The 12,453-nt window shown below is 33.7% G+C and overlaps 1 protein-coding gene across 1 annotated transcript in view; it reads right to left on the bottom strand.

Moving 5' to 3' along the window:
* The window catches only part of MICU3 (mitochondrial calcium uptake family member 3), a 31,926-nt gene that overhangs the window by 13,118 nt on the left and 6,355 nt on the right, over positions 1-12,453 (bottom strand). The window contains exons 6-10 of the mRNA XM_026033478.1: positions 10,677-10,748; positions 9,314-9,352; positions 6,259-6,354; positions 1,083-1,183; positions 66-237 (exon numbers count right to left, since the gene is read on the bottom strand). Of these exons, the coding sequence (XP_025889263.1) occupies positions 66-237; positions 1,083-1,183; positions 6,259-6,354; positions 9,314-9,352; positions 10,677-10,748 (480 nt within the window). The remainder of the gene's footprint in view (positions 1-65; positions 238-1,082; positions 1,184-6,258; positions 6,355-9,313; positions 9,353-10,676; positions 10,749-12,453) is intronic.

Below are 12,453 nucleotides of genomic sequence, written 5' to 3'. Positions count from 1 at the left end.
TATGATTTCACCTTGAAGACACCAGGATTTGATGCTGCCACCCATGACTGTGCTGGCTAAACTACCTTTTCTTCGGGGATCCTGCAGCGCATGTTTTCCAGGTAACTTGATGTATTTTCCACATTTGTATATCTCAGAAGAATATGGGCAAAGTCCTCCTCACTGATGGTGTTCATCCCATTAGAGTAGGAAAGGAATTCAATCTCTAGAACTTCAGTTTGTAGGTTATCCATGAATCTAAAACATAAACATAAATACCAATAAACAATTACACTTTTCATTTCTACTAAACTTGTCATTAAAACACATGTAATATAAAACCAAATAGCATTTTACCAATTAGTTCCYTGTTTAAAGCATTGACTGTAAATCTGCTAAAGCCTCTTTCGATRCTGACATTCTGTCTAACCAATTTTAACAATGGCTTTTAACAAGGTTTAAAATCTAATTTATTTCTAGTTTGTATTTGTTTAATTTTTTAAGTTCTTACAACATTCTTATGAACTCACTGCAATTTAACAACATACAGTGCAAAACTGGGGCAACAAAACCGTGCACAGTATAAAACAGTTAGATGCATCAGCAGGGAAGTGAAACTTCCCTGATTCTATGTGCTGTCCTAATTATACATCTAAGAATTAAAGTAGCTCTATGGTCACAGTCCTTCACTCRGAGTTTCTGTCAGCTCATTATCTACCATGACTTGCAACACGCTCTTATTGCAGGTTGCCAGGATCCCAGTCTGCAGGCACTGCCTGCAACACTCTTTCCTAGTGCATCATTGGTCTTGTAAGAACTATGTGTAGCTCAAATCAAGGGTGTTTCTTGCTGGGTATCCTGACCTTCCAGTGGCTTGCAACAGATTCCTAGGCAAAAGGGTAAAAACAAACTAAAAATATACAGAAATGCATTTTACATAGGCAAAAGGKTAAAAACAAACTAAAAACATACAGAAATGTATTTTACACACTATATAAATTGTATTTGTGCATATACACATTGTACCTAGTAATACCTGTACTAATTATAAAACGTAACAAAGTATTTCTTTACATGGAGGAGTTCATAAAACTGAGACTCACCTATAAAAATCTTCAAAGTTCAGTTCAGCTTTTCCCTTCTTGCCAAAAAAGTGTACCAGCAGTGTAGTATCCGACAGTGAACTTGTAATATCATCAGCACGCTTAAATATTTGTGGGGAAAAAAAAARAAAGATTGGCTATAGAAGTACAATCCATGAATGCTTATCAGGATAACAGACCCTTGTAGTCARAGAGTTTACACATTTTATGTTTACAGTGTTAAAAAAAGATTTTAGTAGGCTGTTAGACAAATTTAGTCATACAAATTTCCACACAAAATAGCATTAGGTAGTTTGGTGCATTTCGTTTAAAGCCCTTAAAGCAACAGTACAACACACAGTAGAAATAGTGATGAAGGGGAAAAAAAAAAAAAAAAAAGAAGCATGGAGAAAGAAAGCAGAAGTTGTAGGAAGGAAGGAAGAAGAAAAATACACCTCATTCAGGCAAACCATCCAAATGACACCTGTGCAGTCTCCTTTCCTTTCTACTATGCATCTGCACAGAGATTAAAAGATGTTATTTCATATATTCTTACTTGATATTTCAGAATGATTAAGTATGGGACTATGTTCCAAACAACACTCACATCAATCAGATGTACTTGATTTAGTTCTCTTAGAACTAAACTACATTTAGACTACACTTTAATTCTTATTGCCAAAATATATTTAAAACAACAGTCTTGTAAAAAAATTCCCCTTAAGTAATCTTATTTTGATTAACTAATGTAAGAATGTTCTTTATTTGTTGTGTATAGGGTCTCTGCMCCAGACATGTATCTTTGAACATGTAATAACACTTTTCAATTACAAACTTGTAAATCGTAGAATTAGAAAACAACTAATTTTGACGGCTTATACATTAAAGAGTAAAATGTGTAAATAAAAACAATTTAACTATAATCAATATATAGAATATGACTTTTTTTTTACTACATACTCAGATTTAACTGTGGATGTATGTACATCAACTTTACTTCTTTTACAAAGAAATTCTTAGTATACTGAAGAGCTAGGAAAATAGCTCAGCAAGAGAAGGCTTTAATAGCCCGCAGTATTATACCAGGCAATGTCCTTCTGACATTAATGTACATCTGCCAACATTTGACATTGAAGAAGGAATAAACTCAGGCTCCTTGCTGCACCTGCCTAGGGAGAACCTTCTGTCCACGGTGACTTAGAAATGCAAAGAGGAAAACACTGTTTGAACAGCACTGGAGTCTAAATGGATTTCTCTGAAAGACAGTATTTTTTGTTTGAACAGCACTGGAGTCTAAATGGATTTCTCTGAAAGACAGTATTTTTTGAATTTAACATCTCTGTCATTCTTTAGAAGTATTTTAGAGTTGGTTTACTAGAATATCTACAGCAATGGAAAGATTTAGAGCTGATGAATAGCTTATAGCAAACAACTGATGCTGAGAATGTGATCCTAGAACGACACACATTAAATATAARCTACTAAACTCCTGGTATTATGACTACAAGTCCTTCTCAATATGCAAACAAAATACTGAATTTTCTTCATCACATATTGTGTAGTGAATGTCTTCACTAAGAGCCTGCAGCAAAAACAGCTGGAATTTTTTTTTAATGTAACTAATCTTCAGATCTAGGAAGTCTCTGTTGTTGCTCACAGCCCCACTGAAGTTGAGACCCAGTAAGGCTGTGCAAAGCAGTAATTCAAAAAACACACATTCCCTGATCAAAACTACATTATGTTCAAATGTACATACTGGCTTGCACAAAATTTAAAATGTTCTGTGTAGTAAAAACACGTATATTCCAACAGCTGAGGGCATAAAGAAAGCAAAACCCAAGGTGGTAACAACATAAATCTTTTCTTTTCATCACCCAAGAACTGAAGAAATAGGAGAGAGATCCTTCTGCAGTTTAGTATAATCAGTTTAGGATTTTCAAGATTATRTTTCATGTAGTCTAGCTCCCTCTTTATTCTCCTATTTTTCTCTAGGGAGAAATAAGATGTCATAGTATATATATACATAGAAAGATATTTCATGTCCTTCAAATACGGCAATTCAGCTCTTGAAGGGAGCTAATTAATTCAGAAAAGTAATCACTATTTTCTTTTTATATTGTTATCCTCCACTACAGGACATAATACACTGAAATGGAGATACCCTGATTTCCTCTGTCTTTTAAACAATTAAATCCCTAAGTACATTCAAGCAATCTCCCTCAAGCACACTGAAAAGATATCAAATGTTAAATTACAGCCTTTCATCATATAAAAACATTTCACAACCTTAGAATTAGGTTACATTCACTCATATCTAAAAAAGCGTTAAAAATAAAATCTCTAAGTCTCTTCCCGTTTGGTCAGCCTCACTAAATAATAATAAAATAAATAAATAAATACAATTTAAACAAAACCAACGAACCAACCAAACAAAAYCCACCCCAGAAACCCAACCTGATATGCTTCTCCACGGAACTGTAAGCAACTAAGAACTATTCCTGTGCTTCTTTTGCATTAATAGAATTATGTAACTTAGATAAGGGTAAAAACAAAGGCCTTGTTTCTTTAAAGCTACTGTTTTGTCTCCCAAATAAAGTAAATTCTGTATGTTACATAAGTGAAACTATGCTTCCACATTTATTTCCATATAATTTAACAGAGCCCTATTTTGCTTTAATATATTTTAAAATCTTTTAGATAAAAATAAAAAACATCTCACTTCTTACTTTTGCACTATCTGTTAAATAAATATAGGTATAAAGACATATAGAACAGACAACCACTTTGATCCCATCATCAGCTTGTGGCATAATGGGAAAATCTTTTCTTTTCTGCATCTCAATTTCTCCATCCCAGAGAGCAATAAATGGATCTGGATCAAAGAGATCCAGATTTCAATACTCCAGATCACAGAAGTTCAATGAAAAGCAACTTAAACTCACGAGTGATAGTCTACTTGTATGAATGCATTCTGAGAATGAAAGCAAGTATTATTTCCAATTAACATGAGCTTTCTTTCTCAGTCCTTGATTTTCAGGTGTTCTAACCMCCTTACTAATTTCCTGTTTCAGTTAGTCATTTCAGAGCAGATCCCCAAACTGAACTCAGTAGCAAGTGGCATGCTGCAGCATGCGGGAAGAACTGCTCAAGTAGTAATGGCAGAAATAATGCTGTACAACTGTCTCCAAAAGATACCACGTGTGATGAATAACTTTTCTTTTTTCCCCAAAGAGGTCTTGTAAGTTGAGTCTCACAAGAATGAGCCTTATTTACTCTCCTTTTCAGTTTATACAAGACCTTTTTGAAAGGCTGTAAGACAACACAGACTCCAATATCACTTGTTTTTTAGCACAGATGGCTATAATATCATTCAGATGTGGAAGTACCTGGGTGAGATAAGAACACGGAGGAGAGCCAGCTGGCTCAATCTTATGCCAAGAAAGATAAAAATGCTTATGGTGAGAAGTGGCAACTTCTCCGTGCAGAAAATGAAGGACATACGATTTGTCTCTATAAAATGATTAGCAAGTGAGCAGACAGGTTTTTAAAAACATTTTATAGGCAAATTTAAATCAATGTTTAACATTGTTGCTTAGRAGTTTTAACTCCATTGTAGGTTACAGATGTAAGGATAAAGCATCTCTAACAACATACATATTTTTCTTCCTCTTAAACTAAAGGTTTTAAGAGATTTCCAAATTTAAGTCCATCTGAACATGATTCCTCCAGTTAGTTGTAGATTAACAATAAGACACCTCATTCAGCGAACAGGTGCCTAAAAGCTCCTTAAAGAGTCAATGAAAAGAGACTGAAGAGCCCTGCTGTATGGTCCTTAACTGACTACAGGAAGCCTGGAACATCAGTGCTTCTATATAAAAGTCTGTGGGATAAATCCACCCCTTACGGACTAGTAACTAGATTAATAGTTCAGGAGCTCATCAATTTAAAAACAAGGAAAAGATGTATTTCGGTGTATTTTTTTTTCTTTAGGATCACAATGAATACATTATTGCTATGAACTACTGCTATAAATATSAGCCTAAATTCAATTCTGTAACATCAAGGATAGTTTTGCTCAGAGGCAGATGAATTCAAACTAAGAGGAACAGAGATGGGCTATCTGATACTTGGGGAACTCAGAGCTATTATGATCATGAGCAAGAAGATTAACACCAAAGAAGGGGAAAAGGAGAGACTGATACAAAGGGAATATGAATAAATCTAAGTTGAAAATTAGAAGAAGTTCAAAGTCCTCTATTATAGAATAGCTTCCAAATAGGAACAGCAGGGATAAAAAACTAATTTTAATATGCAGCATGCATTGCTTATGAAGCAAGCAAAAAGACCTTTCTGGGTCTRTATGTTCCCTTCTCATTATGATTCTGGTTATGAAGCTTGTGACTCGAGGCCATGGAGTCAGTAGGGAGCTGCTGCGTGTCCTTTACTGGTACGACCAGYAAAGCAATCAGCATCACCATATGGGGCCTAACACATCTAAATCTTCTGGTTTTGTGACTCTCATAAATGATCGGTACAAATAAGAATCTGTTATTCATTTATTTTAAAGCAGAGCATGACACTACTATGGAATTTAGAGAATTGAGAAAATTAATTTGATGACRCTGTAATATTGGTAGTCTCCCATAATGATTATGCAACATTCAAAGAGATCGACTAATGTAACYAATTGTTTTATTTACCTTAAAACATTCCTGGTTTGATCCAACAAATTTAAATTAATCTTTGCATCATATTGCTTTTATGAAGATGACCTGTGATACTGTACATAAAAAGCACTTTTTAAAGCCCAGAAAGCAGCCTAAAGATTTGAAGCTTAAAAGGCTACAACTCTATTAAAGTCATCACATCTCTGGATGTCAAAAGGTTTCCTAAATTACTACTGTAACTAAAATATTATCAYTACTACTTTTGGAAAATTCTTTTTGCAATAAGAACTTAAGTGGACTGCATTCCCCGGCTCTTTCAAAAGGTAGCTTTGCTTTTATTTAGAAATGGCAATCTTAACATCAGCAATGCATGGAAACAAATACGTTTCATCAGAGACTCTCAGGTTTTCACAAAAAATAAATCTAAAATGAGGAAAATAAACAAAATGCATAAAATAGGACAACAAATAGAAGAGAAATAAATAAAAGAGTGATGTGTTTATGGACCAGAGACAGAGGTTGCCTTATACCTCTGCAAGGTCTGAAAAGAGTGCTTGGCTTGTGCTACGTCTCAAAGTATCCCAGTAGCTTCTGGGGACAAGGTCCTCTCCTTCTGTTTTAAGTACCTGCAGAAGTTGCAAGAAGCATAATTGTGTGAAAAATCAAGGAACACCAAAGCAACAGTTTACAGACTTTTCTTACTAACCAATCTTCAAAAGCATGGCTTGTTCTTTTGTTTTTACCCTGAGAAATCTCTACACAGAGTTAATTGTAAACCAAAGATACTTTTTAAAGCAATGCTGGGCTATTCCAATTATTCGCCTGTTACTTATAAAGTGGCTGTGCCAGAAGCATCACCAGATTTCACTTTCTCAAATAACATAATTTACAGACTGTATTTTAAAGTACATTTGACAACATGCATATACATTCTGTATCTGGCTCTTGTTTTTTCAGTAATTTTGTTCTCTAAGAAAAATATTATTTCATATTCTTATGGCATAAAATTTGCTTTCTCCTTTATCAAAATAATACCACAACCACCTAACTAGCAACGTAAAACTTTATTTTAGCACATAATCAAGGTGATATTCTTGCAGCAGCAAGGAAAAAAGCAAAATCAAGCCTAGTAAGTTCATTTTCCAACTGAAATGTGCTTATCAACMAAATATTACACATGTCTGATGATCAAACTTCACAGAAATTAAGTATTTATCTATACTACAAATATGCTTACTTCTTCATTCTAACATATCTGTATCATTTTTTGGAAGTAATTTTTTGAATCATCTGAAAAAATGGTCCTTTTTTATATTAAGCTTCCTTTTATCATGCAGTGAGTCTTATATTATATATTTCACTTTTTTATTCCCAAAGGAATTTACRGGAGATGATCTTGAACAGAGCTGAAGGCTACCTGAACTTGGCTAGGGTTATCAAGATTGATTTTTTTTCCCTTTCTCTCCACAAGTTAATCTAAAATAGATCTCCTATTTTCAGTGCTCCCTACTTGTGCCCATCCGGACACACAAGACGAAGTCACAGAATGATTTTAACCTACCTACAAATGAAAAAATTCCCCCTTTTTTCCCTGAGTCAGCACATATTGTTCTCTTAAAAATTGACTGCCATAAAATGTCTCCCATCATGGAGTTTGCAGATTCTGATGGGACTGCTCTATGATGTGTAAAGCCACTGTTACTGTGAAGAACACTGCACAGAAGGAAGATTTATTTTGCCTATGAGTTCTGCATAATATGAACGAAGATTTATTTTGCCTATGCATTCTGCATAACATGAACCATGGAAATTTAAATGTATGACATTCATTTAACAGTTGAAATGACATATATATGCCATATATATATGCCATATATATATGTTCATATGAACATATGTTCATATAAATTTCCACACAAATTTTAAAAAACATTAGTTTTTGTTTTTCCTTAATGCTCTTTGGCACAGTATCTCCTCAGTGAATATGATTTTGCTATGCTCCTCTTACTAAATAAGTACATCCAGAAGTAATACACTTACATGAGAGTATTATCTAAGGGTTCTTACCAATCTAATGGGACTCAATACTTACAGGACTGTCTTGTGATTATTTGCCTCTGATGTATTTTCTATATAAAAATACTTGTAAATGAATAATTATTTAATATTTTATATAAATGATGTTCTTAATATCACAGAAGTAACAAGATTTTGGCACTAGGTCAATATGTAATTTTATATAGAAGATAGAAATATATTAAGACATTAAATACAAAGTGTCTGGCTGCCGAAAATAACAATGTATTTGCTGGATTGAAATATGCTTAATAACTTGAATTTTTTGTCAACTTTACTACTGCTTCCAAAAGATAAATTGTGTTGTTTTGTCCTCTTTACAATATCACTCAGATCTCACTGCAACTTATGATCAAAGAAAACTGATAAACTACAATAATCATACTCATTTTTGAAACATTCTAGTCTTATCTTTCTCTTGTTGGGCAGTAATATGTCCTATGTTTCTCTCTGACACTTACTTACCCATTGGTATTTACTGAGCCATGTATATGTATAACTTCACTCTTTTATACACGTAATTCATGCAATTCTGTTATATGTATGTATTGTAAGTATTCATAGAATTTCTTCTCTTATTAGATTTTCTTTAGCCAGTGCAGTTAGTACCTCTGAGCATGTGCATTTTAATGACCATGTTTCAGTTGCCATTCGGCTAGTAAAGCACTCATGCAACTCACGCTGAACTAGTCTTAATACACATCTGCAGTATGCACCAGAACATGACATAAGAGAATTAACTTGCGCAAATGAAAATACAGAAATAACTAACTCATTTAAAACTGCACTTATACCCATCATATTGCTTACAGAACTTGACACTTGCCAAAAAAAAAAAAACCCAGATTTTTAAAAAAGACTGTGATGAGTAAAAGGACTCAATATGGCATTCCTGTACTGTTCTATACTTTGCAACATCCAAGTCCTTTCTGACTCTGCATCTTTTCATTCAACAGATTTCYTTTCTGCATATTGCCCAAATTGTGTGTGCTGATTTCAAGGAAATAAACCTGTGAATTCCTATAAATGAATAAATAAGTTACAAAAAAAMCCCAGATTTTAAAAGCTAATTTTAACTTTTGCTTGTCTGTAAGTCAAGCACTGAAAAAGAAGGAAACAGGAAGAGAGATTTTTYTTTCCCCTGAGTAGAAAGTGGTAAAACAATTTAACTAGTATTCCTTGAATGGACTAATGACTGCTGCTGGAGGATGTAACTTATACAGGTTCATCAAAACCAGGTCTGCAATTTCTCACTATGTATTTTATCCTTCTTCTACAGAATATTTTTCCGTCATTTTACCTGATCAGAGAGCAACCTTCCTGTTGGCAGGCTTGCCTGTTTCTAMATTCCTTATCAAACACACACAAGCTTTTGTGGAAATAAAGGTCCACCACGTTTTGATCGGCAATCAGAAGGAATTAACTGCATAAACATCAAATTTTGTGGCAGCATATTATTTCACCTCACTGGTGTAGACTGCATAAATTGAAAATGCTTAGAGTACATACACTGTTAGTAGAAGTATGATATCCATAAAGTTGAAGACGCTGACATACAGCAAAAACGGGCCAAGCCAAGTATCACATGTCAGAATGAAGCCAAAAGAAGGGGAAAAAAATAAAGACAATAGAATAGGTTAAGACAGGCATATCATCATTTTAGATATCATTAGATATTTTGTTTTCATTTCATTCAAAAAGGCAGTGGAGAGCAAATTGTTCATTTTCAATCTCATTCTTTAAATTTTCAAAAATAAAGTTTAGACTTGAGACAGCTGTCAAGAGGAATATTCCATTTTATAATCTTTCTTTACCTTTCTCAAAAGCTCTCCTTTTGGATGTAAGTTGCTTTTGCTCAGAATAAACAGTCTGCGAGAAATTCAACAGTATTAACTGAACAGTTAGCAAACAATGCTATTTAATTATGTAAAAATAATATAACAATTTTTTTTTAAAACAGAGAAAGATAGGTCTTTCAAGATGGGAGGAAAAGATCTCATTTTTTTTGGTCAGGAAGGTTTTAAGAAATGTTAACTCTTGAACTTCAAACTTCACCTTTTTTTCAGGACAAAGATCTGAAATTTGGAAAYTGTGGTTCTCAAAGGATAATGGGTACCATAACAACGCCTTGTAAAACATCAAAACGTTTATTATGAGGAATTTCTGCCATAAATATGCACATTGCAAATGAACGTACTTTTTCTGCTGTGGGATTGACAAAGGCTTGCCACTGATTTTTATTTGGTCATCCCTAAAAGAAGCTGTTGCTGCCACCTCTTCTCATCCAGACAGATCACAAACTTCTATATTCCCTACTTACTTTTCTCATATACATAAAATATTTGAAAACTGACACTGAACGAGTATTCAACATTGCATGAAAAATTATTCACATAATACAATTAACTCAAATATTTCACATTGGTCATGAATAGTAATTAATAATTAAAAAAAATAAAATCTAATTTTGCTTATCACATTTTAGCAGCTATTTTAAGACCATTGCGTTAATAACAAGCATCAGAATTAGTATGTCTACATAAATAGTTTTAGTAAGCAGATAAATAAAGAATACAGTCTGATCTCACCATTAAGATCTCTCACTGTCACAGACAATAATATTGGGTCATTACTATTCAGTTTACTTAGATATATAGACTTTGAGTGGAAACAGTGCTACTTTAACAGTACATAACATTTAAATATACAATAGATGTTTTTATTCTCTGTTAAGACAATAAAGTATATTTTTAAGAACTGCACTTTAGGATAAATTCTGGGTTTTATCTATCTATTCTTAAAATATATATTCTTTTAAAGAAAAGATTTATAAATAAAAAATCCAACTAGCAACTGCAACTAATATACTCACAAGCAGCGCACGTTTTTCTTCATCTCCTTTTCTTTCTCTCTTCTCATTTTTTTTCCTGAAAATCTCTTGCAGCTACAAAACAAACCATTTTCTTCTTATCTATCATTCAGGCTATTTTGCATGTATAATAATCATTATAATGCAATAATCAATAATAACTACAATAAACATTGCAAATGTTTTTTTCCTCAAAATCAAGCCAATAATTGTGTTTGGGAGCACTATTTGTCTGACCTAGAACATGGTGTTTTCTGAACCAAACATCAAACTGGTGGCGTATCAATGGTGCTACCGTAACTACGCAGTTGTGGCAGTTGTTCAAAGACTGGATTTTATCCACCAAAGTCTGATTCAGCCCTGATACTGCAGTTAAATGCACACAGACCTGTGTGGGGATCTGAATGCGAGATGGATGTGGTAAATTCTGCACAGATGTCTTAAATTTTAGAGTAACATATTTCGGAGAAGGGAACYAATTAAGCCAATGGGATCACCAAATTATCCTGCACGGTATGACAGAAATGAAATAAACAAATGCTGTATTGAGAGATCAAACAGCAAATGCATTTAGGAATCAGATTTTTAAGAATTTCCAAATCTGACTATAGTGACTAACTAGAATTTCCTGTAAGGCAAACACTGAACAGGGTATCACAGTAACTCTTCTTGAGTGAAAGAATAATTGACAGACATTTGTATGTTTTTCTCATTTTTTTTTTGTTTTAGCCAAACTAGAGGCACAAATTACTGTAACCTATCCTGACAAGAAAAGAGACATGATAGCAGGGCTTTTAGCTGAGATCCCTGGCTTTGAGTATTATACAGTTTGCAATCCAAAACTGTAGGAGAAAAAAAAAAGGTAAATGAAGAGATAGAAGCAGAAAGAAAATACCTTGTGAAAAGTGAAGCAACAAGCCATCAAGGAGGAGAGAAAAGTAGCAGTAAATGAAAAAATAAAAAAAAATCTGAAAAAAAGTAATGCACCCTTGGATATATTTCTCCAGCCACAGAAGCAGAGGGAGTAGGGTTCTGTTGCACTCATCATTAAAGCACTTGCTAAACTTTTGGAAATGGATCTTTTGTTCATAAAGAGCGCTATAGGATACCAGTGAGTAGAAGAGTGAACGTGAAAGGCTCTGGGAGTACTTTCATAGGAACATTGTTCGAAATAGGTAATGAGACTGACTGTTGAAAGCAGCAAAAACAAGATCTCCTGTAACAAGGGAACACAATCCCTCTGTTCCCTGACCTCACCCCTATGACATAAGCAAAGAGGAACTGTTTGAATTTCTAACAAGAAAAAAAAAAAAAAAAGGAAACACCACACTATGCTTAAATAATGAACAAAACAATCTAGAGAACTGCTTTGTTCAAACAATAAAGTGAGAAAAGCTCTACTTTGACAAACACTATACTTCAGGTTTGTAGTATAATAAAACTTCGGATACAAAAAGTTTCCAAGTTCCAGGTCTCCCGCCATTGCTCAAAACCACATCAGAATTATTTAGCTCAACTTGTGCACAAGTGCTGTATTTTATTTCATTATAGATTTTGTCTAAAACAGATGAAAATGTTGATTGACATAATGTAACACTATCGATTCTTTGGGGATCATAAGAAGAAGGCATGAAAAAGTGAAGAGTGTTCAAAGAAAAATATTCTTTCCCAGGTTCCCTCATCATCGTGGCAATCAAATAACTCTACTGACCCTAGGAAYAGCAATACTACTTTAATACTCTATTTATTAGAGAATGCAGTAGCAATTAAGCAGATCCAG

This window comes from Nothoprocta perdicaria, unplaced genomic scaffold, assembly GCF_003342845.1.
Source record: "Nothoprocta perdicaria isolate Ctin4 unplaced genomic scaffold, notPer1 scaffold_13, whole genome shotgun sequence".
Taxonomy (NCBI): Eukaryota; Metazoa; Chordata; class Aves; order Tinamiformes; family Tinamidae; genus Nothoprocta; species Nothoprocta perdicaria.
The sequence above is the reverse complement of the archived record's forward strand: the minus strand, read 5'-3'. Positions and strand labels throughout refer to the sequence as shown.